Consider the following 17,521-nt stretch of genomic DNA (forward strand, 5'->3'; position numbering starts at 1 on the left):
CAAAGCAGCCCTATCGCATCCCCCCTTGCACCCCGTTGTAACCCCCGTTTCCGCCCCTACCTCATCCCCCTTTCACCCCAGCTGTGTCCCGCCTATGCCCCCTGGCATCCCGCCCCGCGGAGCCGCATCCCCGCCTCTCCGCTGCGCCCCGTGGAGCCGCACCGGCGCGGGGGGAGGGCGCAGCGGAGCCGCCGCGTTCCGCCGCCCGGCGCTGCCATTACGGCCCGGCTCGGCTCGGATCGGATCGGACCGGTGAGAGGCGGGGGGGCGAGATGCGGGGCTGACGGTGGCAATGACAGGACCGGGGGGAAAGTGAGCGGAGGGGGGGGGCCGTTCCGGCGTCCGGGTCTCTCCGGTCCCAACGCTGGCATCGCTGGGGGTGGGTAGAAGATAGTGAGCAAAGACGAAATCAAAGAAAAACATAAAAATATATATTCAAAGATTTAATTAATTTGCGTTTAAATGCCTCCCCTCCCCCAACAATTAATCATTTGGTGGCGAGGGCGTTGGAACAAGATGATCTTTAAGGTTGCTTCCAATGCAAACCGTTTTATGACTCTAAAGGATTCTATGGTCTCAGCTGCTGCTGTTCGGAGGATGCTGTCATTTTGCCGAAGGAGAATGCTTTGGCGGGGGGGCCTTTGTGCTGAGAGTAGGGGCCAGGATGTGGCCCCTGGATACCCCTACCTCATCCCTGCCCAACTCTTTCCTACCCCCTCCCCAGGAGGCGGCTGAGTCCGAGCGCACTCGTGACATCTGATGTGCCGAGCGTGCTCTGCTGCGTGCGTGTGCGGCGGGGTGAGGATGGCGATGGGGTCCGGAAGGAGGATGGGCACGTTATGAATTTCTAAACCAGCAGCTGACTGGCAGCACAGCTTGCTTGGGTCATGCTTTTCATCCACCTTGTCCCCAAGCTGGCTGGCAGTGATGCTGATGGCTCGTCCCTGCCTGTTCCCAGCCTGGGATACAGCAGGAGGGTCACAGAGCAAGCAGCCTGTGGCTCGTGTTGGAGCCGTGTTGCACAGATACAAATGGCTCAGAGATGTACATTTTGAGAAACGCTGCTGCAGACATAATGATCTCATTTCTGCCATCTATAAATAAATGAAGGTGAAAGGGCACATTTCCTACTCTCAGCTCACGGGAGGCTGGATTAAGATTGAGAGCTGGCTGACTGACAGACAGAGATCTTTCAAATATTAATAGGTATTAAATTACAACTTCACTGTGATTAGCACCTAAAGGATCACATAGCAAACTACACCACTGGGGAGTCGTAACAGTAGTTATGTTGTCATTTATAGTCAATATTATTTTTCTGGCTCCAGAGGATGCAAGGGTGAGGGAGTTTCCAAGGGAAAGGGTCACTTGCATGTTTTAGATTTTTCTTTTTACATGGTTAGTGGTGTGAGCTGGGGCTTTTGGGGGGCCCCACCTCAGCCACTGAGGTCCCTCAAAGCCCCCTGTTTCTGCAGTGGGATCTTAAAATTGGTTGATGCTTTTTCCTTTTCAGATCTTAAAAATAAACCAAATTAACATATGCCTAAATGTGCTGCTTAGCTTTCAGCTATACAGTGATCAGTCAGACATGGGCTGTGCTGGGTGCAGGTGGGCTGAGCAAAACGCTGGGTGCAGTAGCAGCTGTGCAGCCCAGTCCTGACGAGCACAGCCCAGGACAGCCTTTGTGCCTGAATGTTGGCAGTGAGAGCATACATGTGATTCTTGTTTTGTGAAATCCCTGCCTGGCCTTCCTCAGGGCTGCCCAGTGCATCAGCTGCCAGTTTCCTCTTCCAACCCAAGGCCCTTCTGCCTTGGAGTAGGTTTTGTGCTGCTGCTGCCTCTCTGTGGGGCTTGGAAAAAAATGACAGATACACACCGAGCTGGGTCTTCCCCAGCCTCCCAGGAGTGACACACTGAGCTTGAAAGAGGAAAAATACCTTTGTCCCATGGCCTTGGGACTGTCCCCAACATTCTGTCCTCTGTAGTGACCCACAGACCCCTTCCACCTGCTGGCCCCTCTCTTTGCAGGTGTTGAAACCTTTACTTGAATCTAACACAGGGGAGGAAGTAGCAAACAAATGAAGATGTGGAGCCTCCCCTTAGCATCTATCCTGGGACTATCCCATTACCTGGGGTGCCTTGTTTTGGGGATCCTCCCATGCAGGATGCAGGCTGTGGTGATTAGTGCTTGTCGCCAGTACAGGAACCAGTGCTCCTGGTTTGGCATCCCGTGCCCTGCCATGTGTGCAGTGTGCTTGGCGTTATCACCACATCATTTATCACACACCATTTATCAGAGTTGCCTAATTGATGTTTGCAAGTTAATTTATGAAGTATATGGAGATCCTTCCGAGAAGCAGTAGCAACACTTGGGGCCACTTGCTGTGACTCTCGGTCACAGGGCACTCCAGAGTGATGGATGAGCTGTGGTATGAAGACTTATGGCTGTTACCAGAGGGCTTGTTTTATTTTTAAACCCACAGTAGCTTAAAAAGCTACTCTCGCTGGTAGCAAAGGACTGTGCCGGGGCCTGCGGTGATGCTGCCTGGTCCCACTGCAGGAGGGAGGGGTTATCGTTCCCTCGGCAGAGCACCATCGCAGGCCATTGCCACTGTGGGTGCTCCCACGAGGCTTTGGGGAGCCGCTGTCCCTGCAGCACTGCTGGGTGCAGGGGTGGCTTCGTGGGGCAGGGGGTGCTGGGGACTGTGGTGACGGTGGCTGGCCCTGACTGCACAGCTGAGCCTGCTGACATTTTCCTCCATCGGAGGTAGCCATGGAAATAGTGGCGGTGCTGTGCCCACGCAGAAGGAGGTTCGGAAGCGCCATGGGGCTCCCCGAGCATCCTCCCCCCCCAGGCACCCGTGGCCAGCGGGGCCCTGAGCGGGGCTTGCCGGGTGCGCACGGCCGGCATTGGGCGCCGGGGCTCACGTGGTGAGCGGGGGCTGCCACGGCCCTGCCGAAATGCTCCGGCCTGATGGGGACAGCATCCCCCGGCCGTGCCAAGGGGGGGGCTCTCAGGGATTTTCTGGCTTGAAGCAGCCCCCAGAATTCATGCCGGGTGGCTCCGATGCTCCTGTTGATCGTCCCCTGTGAATTTCACAGCCAAAATCTGCCAGCGAGTTCAGGGCAGCATTTTGCTGCCTCCCCAGTCATTTCCTGCGGCTGCGCTTCGCTTCAGCCTGTGTCACACAGGGAAGGCTCGGAGGGGGGGCCTGGAAAAGTACCTTTAAGACAAAGAGGAAGGGGACGAGAAGCAGCTTAGCTGGCTTTGTTCTAATAGCAGTAATCACCTGAAGGGCAAGCATGAGCCCGCGGCGCTGGGTCCGCGCAGCCCTGCCTGGGGCTGCTGGGCTCGGCTCTCCCCGCCGCGGCTCTCGCTCCCTCTCCGATGGCAGCTTGCACTTTGCTGCTGCTTGGAACAAAGCGGGCTTTATTGTACCAAAGACCATATTTAGATAAACAGGGGAAAGGTTGGTCAGAAGGTGAATATGAGACGTCTTAAAGGGAAGCTGGTGGCTTCAATACCCCAAACTCACCGGGCTGCGGAGCCTCAAGGGAGGAGTAAAAGCAGGACTGCGATTTTGACCTTGTTTTTTTTCCTCTTCTGACAGTGTTTTCAGACACCGCCGCTGCCCACAGCGAGCAGGACTTGTGCCGAGAGGAGAAGGGGAATTCTGCAAGGTAAGCCAGGCTTTTTAAAGGCTTTCTCCTCGTTTAGTTTTCTAAAAGCGGTGTGGAGGTGGAGGCAGAGGTGGTGACCCCGTGCCAGGGAGCACAAGGGCTCCCACCATCCCACGCTTTTTCCTTCCTGCAGCCTTCTCTCGTTACGGGTCACCAATGGGAACAATGGCGATTTTCTGTGCTTAATGTTTGCCCTGGTTTAGTGACATAGGGAAAGACAGCGAGTACTCTGGGGGTGGGCTCCCTTGCAGCCCTGCTCCCATGGATAAGGTTTATCGGTTGCATAAAGTGTTTATCTATGAACAAGCCATGCCGAGATCAAAGATCTTTCTACAAAATGTTAATTAAATTAATAACGACGTGTTGTTGAGGCTTGAAGGAGGAAATGAGGTTTAGCTTTGTTAAGGAGGTGCCTGGTGGAAATATTTACAGTATTCCTCAAATTTCAGTTATTCCTATTTTCCCTGGGGGAAGAGGGCAAATCTGGCTGATGCTTCAGGGGTTCTGTAAACCGTTTCTCTTGGTTGTGTGTAACCAAGTGGGGGGGTCCAGTGTGATCCAATGTGATGGTGTCTGGGGGCGGGAGGCTGTGACTGTGGTGATTGTCTTCCTGTTTCATGGCATCAACATACCACACACACGCCACTGGGAGTCTTGCAGGAAGCTGGAAAAAATCTGACTGTCCTGGCACGGAGAAATCTGGAGGTGGTGATGGGGGGTGAGTGGCTGGTGGGAGAGCAGGCATTGAGGATGTTTCATTTTACAAATGTGGGACAAAACTGCTCGTGCTGAGGAAAGGGGGAGCCATGAGTTGGTTAGCAGGGGGAATTAGAGGAGATGTGTGCGTGGCGGCATTTAATCTCTTAATGAGAAAAATATATCCCAGCTGTCTGTGGTGGGGAGAGTTCAGGGACAAACATGACATTGTGTGAGAGCTTGCCCTTGTTCCCAGTGTCCTCCACCTGCTGTCCCTGGGATTTGTCCAAATGATGATGGGGAGCAGGGATGGGAATCTGTGATACAAGTGCAAAATATGGGGCAGAAGTGAGGATGTGGGGGTGGGGATAAATTTGTCTCTGGTAAGGGCTGGACACCAAAGAGTGCCCTGCCAAGTTGTTTTCTTCTGTTCCCGAGTCCATTAATAGACTCTGCTTCCTTGATTAGTTGGTGCCTGTGCAGAGCAGTAATGAGAGCTGGGCTCAACCCATCAATTCTAGGTCAGTGGTTGTGTGCTGGGGATTTGGGATCAGGCAGGGGGAGGGAAGAGAGTCAGAGCTGGACACCTGCCTCCAAAAAGAAGCATGGAGCCTGCCTGAAGCTCGCGCTGCCTGCACCCATGGGGGGAACGGCTGCCTGCACTCATGGTGGGGGGAAAGGCTGCCTGCACCTCAGGGGGCTGTGCTTCCTGTGTCTGCAAAGTGTCCCAAGGGCCATGTTGTGTCCTGTCACCCCGGACACGTTCCGTGCCTGTTAGGAGGCTCACTGCCCGTTTGAGATGTGCTCTCCTGAGAGGATAACATTGCAATAATGAGATCCATTAAGGAATCAGAAGAAATAATTGGGTTTTAAAACTGAAGGAGACTTTGCTGTGCTCCTGAGTGATATCTGCCTCTTGCAGATCCGCTTTCCTCCTCACCTGGCAGCAGTTCTTATTTAGCAATGACTTGTCATAATTTCTGGTGGTTAACCTCAGAACCTTCCCTAAATGCAGGCAGGTGAGGCTGATTACTGAAGAGCAGCATGGACCTGGATGTACTGAACATGTTTGTCATCGCCGGCGGCACCCTGGCTATCCCCATCCTGGCCTTCGTGGCCTCATTCCTCCTCTGGCCCTCGGCGCTTATCCGCATCTATTACTGGTGAGTGCACGAGCCCCGCTGCTCTCAGTGTGGCAGGGGTGGAACCCGTGCCCAGCAGGCTCCCCCACACAGAGGTCGCAGTGGTGCAACAGAGCTGGGTGCTCCTGCCCCTGACAGCGATGGCAGCAGGTGAGCTGAGGTCCTCCAGGGCCGTGCCAGCTGTGTGCAGCTTTAAGCATGTCTGGGAGAAGAAAATGGTATTTTCCTATTGCATTTTGGCTGCTGAGGCATATATCTGTCAGGCCCCTTGCTGTGCCAAGGGGCTGTTGGCCAGGCTGCCACTGCAGTGCCAGCTTGCAAGATCTCTCCAAACCTTTTTGGGTTGCTTTCCCCAAGGACAGGACTGAGACTGGGAAAAGCACTGCCATTGCAGCCTGTCCACCAGCCCGGCAGCTGTGGCAGTCTGGTGATCTCCCACCTCATCAATGTGGCTGTGGTGTGGGTGTCCCCAGGCTCACACACTCCATCCCAGCTGACAGCCTGCTCAGCAGGCAGGGACTTCTCCTTCATTAGTAGTTATGGATGAGGCTTTTCTCATCCTCTCTTTTTCTTCTGGAATGAAGCATGAGAGAAGATGGAGGGATGCTTTTCCTTATCCCCTTGAATCTTGTCCTTTCTGATACTGGGAGGCAAGCACTACATCCTTCAGTCCTCCTTTGTCCCTGGAAATCAGTGATAAGCCCACTGGCAGCTCTCCTCTCTGGGTTTATTGCAAGGAAAAGCTGGAATAACTCCCTTCAGAAGCTGGGGCAGAGTCTCATCCCCCAGCATGGAGCAGGCAGCAGCAGACAGCACGGGCAGAGCAGGCAGCATGTCAGGCTGCCCTCACATGCTGCTGGCAGATGGTGGCTCCTGCATTTCACCTCATGGGGTGTTTCCAAATCCAAGTGACCTCCTGTGAGAGGAAGCTGCCCACTGCAGCATTCCAGTGTAGTAACAGGATGAAGCCTGTTTCTAAAGGCACTTTAATTAGCAGCCTTTCATTCACGGCATCTGAGAGAGGAAGGAGCATGGGATGAAAACCCCAATGATGGGATCATCACCCTGCAAAGGAGAGGAGGCAGTGTCACAGCCTTCTGCTGCCCCATGGTGGTACAGGGTTTGGCAGTCAAAGTGGTTTACTTCTTTGGATATATGAGTGGCTGGTGGAAGCCAGGGAGGACCCTGATGGACTGAGGTTCTGAGGAGCATCCCTGCAAAACACTTGTTAGTGAGTGTGGTCAGGCTGAAGCCTTCAGCAGCCACAGGCAGGGGTGGCAGGACAGGGCAAAGGAGGTGCAGGGTCTGATGCCAGGAGCTTGGAGGAGCCAGGCTGAGTAGAAGGTAGAGAATGCCTTGCTGCCTTTGTTCTTTTGGGGTTGTAGATAAGGGGCTGAGTGAAAATGCACTGTGGGCAGGTTGGTCTGTGTCTGGGTGAGGGAGGGAGCATGTGAGCAGGGATCAGGACAGTATTCTTTTGTAGGGTGTGCTCCCCCCATCTCTCTCTTCCAGCATTTCTGGCAGTATGGGCTTCCTGCAGGAGTAACTGCGATGCCCTGTGTGCCATGGGCACCTCTTTTGTTAGGGACAGTGGATGAGAAGTGTGGGTTTGCCCTTATTCTTCCTTTTCTACTGGCTTCTTTACAAGTTGGATTTTTTTCAGGGGTGAAATGGAGGCAGGGGAGGTGCAGGCAGCTGCAGACATGCTGCCCTCCCCTTTCAGCCCTGTGCAGCTCCAGCTTTGCAGCACTGCTCCTGGGAGGTCCTGGGGGAACCTTCTCCCTTCTTCCATAATTCCCTGCCTGCTCCTTCTCCTCACTGCCAGTCTGTGTGTCCTCAGCTGGCACAGTCAAGGGTCATGCTGGGCCCCCCTCATCCGTGGCCTCTCTGCTTTCCCTGCCACTAATGCGCCTTCCTGCCCGGCAGGACATCCAGGGCTGTCCCGCTGACTCTGGCCCTGGAGCTGCTCTGCCTGTGCTGTGACAGGGGTTAATCAGTTTATCACTCTTGCTGCTGCCACTAAGTGAGTTAACACCTTGTGAGGGATCAGTTCAGCTTTGCACAGATTATTTTGCCTTCTGCAGAATTGATCCATTAGGATCAGTTGCTAAAAATGTTATCATCTTGCCCATCGGTAGTTCACACCAGTGCCTTTGAGGCAAGGACTCTTAAGACACTTATTAAGGAAAAATTCACCTCTCCTTGCAGGACCAGCACAGTACTGAGATGCTGCTTAAGTCCCATTAACTCCCTCGAAAAAGAGATTATGCTAAAAGAGGATTCCACTATGCATAAGCTTTGAGTGGGCAGAGAGGTAGGACAGTCCAGAAGTGTTGGTGACCTTGCTCTTGTATCTTAAATAAACTCTCATACAGCATATAAAAGTATTTGCCAGTGTCTTGGCCACCAGGAGTAGCCCAGTAGTTGTCCTGACAAGGGTTATATCTGAGCTCAGGGGAAAGGCAGAGAAAGCGACCCTGCTGTCTGCTGTCTGCCTTGGGCTGCACGTACACATCATGTGTCCAAAGTGTCACCGATAATCTCTGTCCAGGTCCTTCTGGCCAGCAGTTTGCTGCATCCTCTGAGCAGGCTGCAAGCATATGCTGGCAGGAGCTGTCTGCCTCTGCTTTCAGAGGAACAGCCTTGGGCTTAGCCTGCTATCTTCTGGGGTGCTAAACCCAGTGTAAGGATGGTCCCCTCTGGTCCTTTGTGTGTGTATAAAATATATATATTTTATATATATAAAATATAAAATACATTTTCAAAGGCTGTCTAGTTGGTCCATGGGAACCGGGTTTCTGTGGTGCTCCAGGGTGACATGGTTGTTTTGGCTGGGAACTGATGTGTTTGTCTGTGGGGTGATGTACTCCCCACAGGATTGTGTCCAGATAACCCTGTCACAAACCCACCCTATCCACCTGGGAGAACTGTCTCCCTTGGCCTGCCCACCCTGCACGCTGCCTTGCCGCGTGTGCTGCCCGTCTCTCTTGAGTCTCTGTCCTCATACCTGCCTTTGGGCATTTTCTGTTTTACCATTGTTATTTTGGCCTATTTCCATTTCTAAATGAGTTATTTAGGGTCTTTTAAAAAATTTCTTAATAGAGTGTCTCCACAAACCATCTGCAGTGCAGCCAGCCACCAGTGCTACACCTGTCCAGGGACCAGAGGCGCAGAGTTAATCCCAGTAGGCGCATTATGGCACCAGTGAGAGCCCAACCTAACTGGCCTTAGTAAGCCAACAAATCTGTGGCTGCCCTTGGATTTGTCACCTGGCTTATACCATGGCTGGGCCCTGGTCTTGTCTTGCTCACTGGTGTTTTCTCCTTGTTTCCAGGTACTGGCGCCGAGCCCTGGGCATGCAGGTTAGATATGCAAACTACGATGACTATCAGTTTTGTTATTCCTATAGAGGGAGACCTGGACACCGACCGTCCATCCTCATGTTACATGGGTTCTCTGCCCACAAAGACATGTGGCTGTCCATAGTCAAGGTGGGATTCCGTTTCTATCATGTTGCTCCTTACTGAGAATTGATGGTCCTGGGCTTGGGGGCAATGTGGGGGCCCAGTGGTCACATGCATGGGATAGGCTGACTGCTGTAACATGCTAGGAACACGCTCCTTAGCTCCATGCTCATTGCTTGTTGCATCCCTTCACCCCTATAACACACAGAGCTGCAGGGGAAGAGCAGTACACACTTGCTGCCTCCATGGGATGCAAGTCTTGGCCATGCTCTCTCATCATGTCATCCTTGGTACCTGAACTGACTTATTCGGGTGCATGAGCAACCAGGGCTGCCAGGAGGAGAGTGACCCCCTGCTGCTTTCACCCGGGCTCCCCCCTTGCCATCCCCGGGCTTTGCAGCAGTTTCCCTGCACTGTAACCACCCCTGGTTTGTTTCTGCAGTTCCTGCCAAATAACCTGCACTTGGTGTGTGTGGACATGCCTGGGCACGAGGGCACGACCCGCTCGGACTTGGATGATTACTCCATTAGTGGGCAAGCTAAGAGAATACACCAGGTAAAGCCCCAGCATCACATCACCTCCACAGAGCGATGTGGCGATGTGAGGGATGTGGGGACGTGAGGGATGCTAAGCCCCATGAGTCTGCCTTGTGTGGCCTTGCTCCCTCCCTTCCCAGGCAGCCACAACCACCAGCCTCAAGCTTTTGAGTTGAATTTATCTAATGACCATGCTGTTGTTTCCTCTCTCCTAACAATTCTCCTTCTGCTCCCTGCCAGTTCGTGGAGTGCATCAAGCTGAACAGAAAGCCCTTTCATCTGGTTGGCACTTCCATGGGGGGAAATGTTGCTGGCGTCTATGCTGCTCAGTACCCAGAAGATATTTGCAGTCTGACCCTCATCTGTCCTGCAGGTGGGCAAGGCAGGGGAGGTGAGACAGAGAGAGGGAGAGACAGAGAGAGGGCAAGCAGGAGCTAGTATAAAAGCCCTGGGCAGTGCTGGGGGTAGCATAGATATGTAGTGCAAAGCATTTAGAAATAATTTGTATTTACAGTCTGAAAATCTCTGGCAAGGCACAAGAGAAAACCACAGCCTTGTGCTGACTACTCTTCTCCAGGGATTTGGCATTTGTCCCACTGTGCTTTGGTAAGAGTCAGTGACGAGGGCAAACGGAACAAGTCCTGCTCTGCAGGAAAATGCCTTTTGCCTTGGGATGGCAGGCATTTCACATGGCCTGTCTGCAGCCTCTCAGTTCAGGAGAGGGAACCAAGACTGCAACAGGAATAGCCTCCCCATTCTGGCCTCCTGAAAGCACTGGAGTGCTGAGGGGCTGGGGCTTTGGGAGCCAGAGAGCTCTGACCTCCCACCTTTGGGTGCCTTGAGTGGGAAGAGCACTTCAGGGCTGGGCACAGGTCAGCAGGGTGTCCCCTCTATCCCCTCCATCCCCAGCATCCCTTGGACAGGGGGCTCAGGGGAGCCTGGGCATGACATGCTGCAGGAGGCATGGCAGGCAGGGAGCTTCTCTGCCAGGGAGGCTTTGCTGCATACAGTTGTCATAGCAGCTCCTTCCCCCTCCCACGCAAGGAAAGCGGCTTCCAAGTACGCACTAAGGAATGAAACAAAGCGAATGTTACCTAGCTACCGGGCTCTGGGGGCGTCAGGTTCCCACTCCCCTCTGGGAGAGGTGTCGACTGTCTCTCTGGTTGTTTCTGGATATGAAACCTCTGTGTGGAGGCTGCAGAAAGGTTTGGGATTAAATTGCTGTGGAATTTTTCCTCAGTGGTGCATGCAGATGGGGCTGCTGAAATTTTCTGTCCAACCTGTGCAGTGGCAGGCTGGGCACTAGTGTTTGCATCCGCTGACCACATAAAAATAATCACTAGAGCTTTTGCTGAAGTAGTCATGCATGTCTACACCTCGTGCCGTGCCAGTCTGCAGGGTTGGTGGTGCCAAGCCCTGGAACAGGAGGGAGGCTGGGTATCTCTGGATGCATACTGAAGTGGCTGTATGTACAGATGTTTTCTTCCCCTCTTTTAAAATATTTTTTTGAAGAGTGAGCAGGCAGGAAGCCAGAAGCAGGGATGAGGGAGGTCAGTACAAGAATGGGTTTTTTTGGGGCTGTTGGGGGGATCTCATCTGTGTTTTAGCTTGTTCACCCCTTCTCATTTCACCCAGGCCTGCCAAGTACCACTGACAGCAAGTTCATTAAGCAGCTCCGGGAGCTGCAAGAGTCCAAACACATTGACAGGATCCCTTTAATCCCCTCGACACCCGAGGAGATGGCAGATATGCTGAAGCTTTGCTCCTACGTTCGCTTCAAGGTGCCACAGCAGGTGAGAAGCCAATGCTGGTTGCGGCGGCTGGGAGAGGGGGGCTTGGATGTGGTGAGCAGGTTTGCTTCTCCCTGAGCCTGCATGGTGGCAGCAGAGGCAATGCTGGGAGCGGAGCTGGAGCTGCCAACCCTGCCATCACCCAGGTGAGATACACTCAGTCCCACTCCCTGCATCTGTCCAGCACCTTCCCTCCAAAGCCTCTTTTCCAAGCTCCCTCTGGCAGTGCCTGCTGGAATTCCTCCTCCCATTAAGTTTTTGGCAGCAGGCTGGGATGTGGAAGGGTTTTTTAGTAAATATGGCTGGCAGGAAGCATTAAATAACTGAGGCAGCTGTTGTGTGACGTGGAGGGGGATTGTTCGCTGCTTCTTAAATGAAAGTGATGGAAATTAATTGCGTCATTTTCGAGCGAGAGGAACTTGGCGAGGGGCTGGCTATTAAACTAGTTTTCCTTAGGAAGTCTGGAGTGAGTAGATTGGAGACTAAGAAAAAAATGTAGGGTAATGCCAAGACTTTTTGTGTTTTTGGCAAAAGAATACAAGAAGGAAGAAAAGTGCAGTCATGGCTGAGGTGGCTGCTAGCCAGGGGCAGAAATCAGGTCTGCATCATAAAAGACAGTATTACTTGTTGCTGAAATATATGTTGCTTAAGTGTGGTTTCAACAGCTCCACACACTTAGGAAAGAAGCTCGTGCTGGGGCCACAGTTGCTGGGGTGGCAGGGGCTGCTGTTGAGTGCTCTTGGGCATGCTCAGACCTGTGCAGGGCATGGGTCCCCTCCAGCAGCTCTCCTCTGCTCTCCCTGCAGATCCTCCAGGGCCTTGTTGACGTTCGCATCCCACACAATGAATTTTACCGGAAATGTAAGTGCATGGTGGCAGCCTCCTCTCCAGGCTTTCCAGAAGGCTCCCCAGGATGTGGGGACCAGCTGTCCCCAGCCCGCATGTCCCCAGCACATGGGTGGGCCCCAGCATCCCATGCTGTCTTGCTGAGGGTGGGAACAGGCAATGTCATTAACAGATTTGGGGACACACCTTGGTCGCTGGTAGCAATGCACTGCCACCCCCATGGCTGAGGGGGTTGCTGCTTCACCCTTGCCCTCCCATCTGGGTTAACAAGTGCCTATGGCTGAGGGTCCCTCTGCAGCTGGGCCTGGTGGCAGAGCAAGGACAGCCAGTCATCTCTACATGGGTTTCCCAGTGAGGGGATACTGGCAGGACTGGCCCACAGGGCCCTCTTTGAGAAGGGAAGGCAAAATGTCTCCCTGTAGGAATGACTCTCCTCTTGTCCCACTAGTGTTTTTAGAAATCGTGGATGAAAAGTCCAGGCACTCTCTCCACGAGAACATGAGCAAGATCAAAGCACCGACGCAGGTCATCTGGGGCAAGCAGGACCAGGTAGGCAGCCCCCTGCACATCCCCCACAGACCTGTCTCTGCCTGTGCCCACCCACGGGGGTACAGTAGGGGCTGTGCTGCCGAGCTGTGCACTGCTCTGCAGGGAGCTGGCACGTGTCCCCAGTGGATTTAGACGCAGGGGCTCAGCAGGGTGATGGGCAGAAAGCTGACAGCCAGCTTTCCAGAGGGAGGAGAGGGCAGTGCCAGGGCTGAGGAGTGCAAGGGGCCAGCTGGGGGGTAGGTGCCAGCATCGAAGCAGGCAAGGGCTGGGAAGAAGAATAAAGTGTCAGCAGAGAGTTGTCCTGGCAACTGGGAAGAGGATTGTGGGCAGGCTTCAAGGCAGAGTCTTCGGGTTTGTTTCAGAGGCAGGAGTGGGAGGGAAGAAGTGGGAGGAAGCAAGCTGCAGGCATGCAGAGGGCTCTATAAATGCAAAGATGCAAGTGTTTGCTTGCAATGATACCTTTGCATTGAGACAGCAGCCAAAAAGCACACAAGAGAATTCCCTGCTGCATGCTGAGGCTGCACCATGCAGCCTCTCTGCCCTGTCCCCAGGCAGGGCGATGGTATCACAAGGACTGTGTCTGCACCCTTGCTCTGCATCTCGGTTGGACCCCAACAGGGTTTCTACAGTGTCCAGCAAACCCCATCTCTCACTGTGGCAGTGACTGTTTTTTCCACTGCCATCCAGGTCCTGGATGTTTCTGGTGCCAGTGTTTTAGCAAGCGCTATTCCAGACTGCCATGTGTACATCCTGGAGAACTGTGGGCACTCGGTGGTGGTGGAGCGGCCCCGCAAGACAGCCAACCTCATCCTGGAGTTCCTGGCGCTGCTGCATAGCATAGACAACAACAAGAAGCAGGCATGAGCATGGCAGGGAGCGAAGTGCCCATGCCAGGTTAAATTGTAAAGTACTGCAGCTTTGATAAGTTCTCAGGGATCTTGTATGATTCGGGGTCAATGTGCCAAAGTCCCTGAGGAAGGCAGAATCACTGATACCTAAACCTATAGCACCATTGGCACAGCGACCTGGGGTCATTGAGCAACCTCCATAGATACCGGAACAGAAGCAGAGTATCTCCCTTTTCTACTTAGAGGTAAGGTAGAAATGAGCTGAAATCACCCAGTGTTCATCACACAGCGACCCATCTTACCTGGGTTACCAGCACGTAGTTGTTCATGACATTTACCTAAACTATATATGAAATGTAGGAAGGAGAAAGCATCCTGGACTGAGACTTACAAAATATTTCTACTACTTAGAGTCCATCGTGTTGCATGCTGCTGTGCTGTAAGAGAACCCCCAAGTGCTCCAGGCGTCTGCTTGAGTGCTCTTTGTGTAGCTCCTTAACTCATGATTTATGCAGAAAACAACAGAAAACTTCATGTGTGGAAGTCCAATGACTGTATGTGCAAAAATGTTTACACTCTGAGTGGGTTTTTCTAAATCCCTGAATAGCTCCTGTGTATTTGTAATGCCTTAACGTTGCCCAGGGTGCGGTGTCTGTGCACAGCCCACCTTGCCCAGGGTTGGTTCTCCCTGCGGGTGAACACAGCCAGTGACAACGGGGTGCAGGCAGCAGCTTTGCCACTGCTGTGGAACCGGGGCAATGGGAACTGCCCAGGGCGATCCGGCCCCTGAGCCCGAGTCAGCAATAAGCCCATGGCCAGGGTGTGACTCAGCCACCTCGGGCAAACTTTTGTCTCAGCTCCTCTATCACATTGTGCTGCTGAACACCTGGATGTAAATAATGATTTTCTTAATGAATTCTGTGAATTCTGCAAAAGCCAATGCCACCGGAACAGGCGTGAGGGGTGGGAGGGGGCTGTGTGTGTGACCAGCACAGGGGATGGTGAGGAGGGGTCAGCTCGCCTGCAAGGTGCTGGCTGGTGGTGGGGAAAGGTACAATGTGCTTCTACATCCTCTCCATGATTACAACTCCTGACCGAGTGAAACTATAGGTAGAAACAGGCAATACAGGCAAGCTGCACTTTACAGCCTGCAAGGTGATGTCCAGGGATGGATCCTGCACCTCTCCAGGCGTGGTCCCTCACTGCCTGTCCCAGGGACAGAGCGCTGGTCCCGGTCTCGGGCAGGACCAGTGGATGCTGCTGGAGGGTAGGTGGTGTGTGGTGCCCTCACAGGCAAAGCAGCAGGTGGCTGTCACCCCCAGCCCTCCTCAGGGGGTGACAGTGGGTGCTGCTAGAGTGTCCCCCCACAACTGGGAACACAGGCTTGTGGTGCTGACAGCTTCCTGAGGTACCCCAATCTGTACATACATTTGAAACTCCCCATCAGCTTCTTGGCTCTTTTTGAGAGAAGAAACATTGTTCTTTTAGAAAACCAGAAATTGCTGTTAATTGCTTGGTTATTGTTTCTACTATGGGAGTTGATTTAAAAAACAAAATTGCTGGTAGTTTTATGTGCTAAAGGCCAGAAAAATTTGTTGGATATCTATATGGTTTCTCATGCCACAGACTGCTGTATGCAAAGGATTTATATGGCTATTAAAATCTAGTGATTTAAGGAGTCCATGGTACACTGATTATTTTTTCCTTTGAAGAAGAAGGGGGCTGTGGTGTGGGATGACACAGGGGTCTTACTCTACCGCTTCTTTCCTCCCCACATTTCTGGGAGATGCAGGTTTTGGCTCGAGGAATATTTGGTAATGGAAAGAGAGATGCTGAAGACCAGGAAGGCTCATCTCATCTCTTCAAGGACCACACAAATTTTCCTTTTTTTCATTTTCTTAAGAGGAAGTGGCACCAAACACTCAAGAAGAAAAATAAAACCTCAAGGGGCAAGGAAATTAGGTTTCAAGCACCAAGATTCCTCTTAAAACCCTTGCAAGTATGTTAAATACCAATTTCATCTATTATTGCAAATCTTACTGAATTCATACACTGTGCTAGGAATAGCATTACATCAATTTACAGGCAAAAGTATTTGCATTTCTCCTTTCCCCAGGAGGCTCTTGAGGCCCAGCAGCTGCATTGTTTGCCAGAGGAGCTGCAGGGAGGGCTGAGGAGCATCTTCCTGGCACCTGATCCCCCTGCCTGTGCCCTGCCACTGCTGCAGTGATGCACGCATCAAGGTGACCACAGCACAAAGGTGGGAGGGGGCTTCTCCCCCACAGGCAGGGGCTGAGGCTGGGGTGGTTCAGGGTATCTACATCCTGTGTTGCAGCTTCTTGTAGTTCAGCAATAAAACCCCTCAGGTCTGTATTGGAGGGAGCCCAGAGTGGCCCTGCAGCAGCTGAGCCTGCTGGAGAGGCAGGGAGGTAAGCTGCCTGCACCTGCAAACACACCTGGCTGCTGCCCCCATTAACCCTCATTTCCTGCTGGGAGCCAGAAAAGCCCCACACCAAACACAGCTTATTCCCTTGGTTTTGGCTGCTGCCCCCTTGGCACTGAGCCCCCAGAGAGCCCTGGTCACTGTCCAGGTAAGGGTGTGTCTCTAGGCTGGTTATGGGGCTTGGGAAGGGGCAGAGGCTTCAGCTCCTCCTGGTGGGTTTGTGTGTCTTAAAGGCAGCACTGATGGAACCACAAGGAAAGTACTGGGTCCCAGTTGTGGTAAGCTTGGGTACTGGGAACCTGCACATAGCCTGAGCATCGTGGTGAGTCAGGAGGGAGGAGGTGTCCTTTTGGTTTGTTGCCCCATGTATAAGCACTGCTTTCCTTGTAACCATGTAGCTAAACCAGGTCTGTACTGGAGGTGGGCTGCGTCATGAGGCTCATGGAGGTCAAAGTTCACACAAAAGCTAAGTGAGGAGTTGGCCCTTGGTTGTTGTGGGCTTTGCTAAGGCTGTTTCACTGCATCCTGAGAAGAGGCTGCAAAACACAACAGGGCTGGCTTGAAATAAATCTAGTACTGCCTTTGAGCAAGCTGTTTTGCTGCTGAGCATCCAAGTCTGTGGTGGTACCTGCTCCTGGAGTGTCATTGGGAGCAGGAGGGACAGAGGTGGTGGCAGCCAAGTACCTGGGTACTTGGTGTGTGCCCAGTTGATGCTGAAAGGGAAAATGTGATGTCCTTCAAACACGGACCCTCAGGGAAACCTGGGCTGGGTCCTGTCCTACACAGCTGCAGACAGGTGCTTGTCTGCAGTGGAAAAGCATCTTTCTCCCTTTTTTCCCCAGCAAAGGAGATTAATTAATATTTGCTGCCTTGTGAGACGATTTCACCAGCACAGGTCTGCACAGAACATCCTCTGACAGGCAGAGTGATGCTCAGGGGATCTGGCACTATGGTTTGGGTGCTGCTGTGGGTGTTCCCCACCCTGGTAAGCCACCAGGCAACTGAACCTTCCCCTGACTCAATGTGTGTCACAATCCACTTGGACACGTTTTTTCCCATGGAAGCCTGGATGAGAGTGGCCTGGAGCATGGCCCCCCTCACCCACTGTAGAGGGGGCACCGCAGCCCGTACCCGTGTTCCCAGTGCTGCCCGTGGCTGCCTTGTGACACAACGAGGGACCCCTGCCAGGACCCTCCAGCTGAGACTTGCAGCGAATGCAAGAAAAAACACACACGGTCGGCGGGGGGGGGCGGGGGGGGGGGGGTCGGGTTTGGTTGCTTTTCCTTCTAGGAGGCCATTTTCCGCACAGGAGCCTCTTGGGGGCGGTTTGGGATCGTTCATTAAGCACTCGCTGAACCGCTAGTACTCGGTGACTTCTCCCTGCCGTTCCCTGCCCAACAGCGCTGCCTGTCTGCTGCTTCTGCCCGCAGCTCCAGACACGCAGAGCAAACCTCGGTTCTCCTTTCACACGGAGAAGACAGGTTCCTAGCTTCTTATGAGCCTTGCTAAGGCTGCTTCACTGTAT

At 53.1% G+C, this 17,521-nt stretch overlaps 1 protein-coding gene across 5 annotated transcripts; it reads left to right on the forward strand.

Annotated features, from left to right (window-relative positions):
• The first annotated feature begins 184 nt into the window (after positions 1-184).
• Positions 185-17,222, forward strand: ABHD6 (abhydrolase domain containing 6, acylglycerol lipase). Of its 5 annotated transcripts, XR_014226732.1 has the most exons (12): positions 3,540-3,681; positions 5,393-5,540; positions 8,854-9,010; positions 9,426-9,539; positions 9,761-9,893; positions 11,156-11,313; positions 12,117-12,171; positions 12,605-12,705; positions 13,393-13,798; positions 15,346-15,367; positions 15,457-15,552; positions 15,670-17,222. XR_014226732.1 is itself a non-coding variant. In XM_082288723.1 (10 exons), the coding sequence occupies exons 3-10, from the start codon at positions 5,422-5,424 to the stop codon at positions 13,567-13,569; spliced, it is 1,014 nt and encodes a 337-aa protein (XP_082144849.1). In that variant the 5' UTR covers positions 185-252; positions 3,612-3,681; positions 5,393-5,421; the 3' UTR covers positions 13,570-15,323. The 5 variants fall into 5 exon arrangements, 3 of the variants coding, with proteins under 3 accessions (XP_082144849.1, XP_082144850.1, XP_082144851.1); XR_014226733.1 differs by lacking the exon at positions 15,346-15,367; XM_082288723.1 differs by lacking the exons at positions 15,346-15,367; positions 15,457-15,552; positions 15,670-17,222 and adding an exon at positions 185-252 and having other exon boundaries at positions 3,612-3,681; positions 13,393-15,323.
• Positions 17,223-17,521: the final 299 nt, after the last annotated feature.

Source organism: Coloeus monedula, assembly GCF_965178545.1.
Source record: "Coloeus monedula genome assembly, chromosome: 11".
In the NCBI taxonomy this organism is placed as follows: Eukaryota; Metazoa; Chordata; class Aves; order Passeriformes; family Corvidae; genus Coloeus; species Coloeus monedula.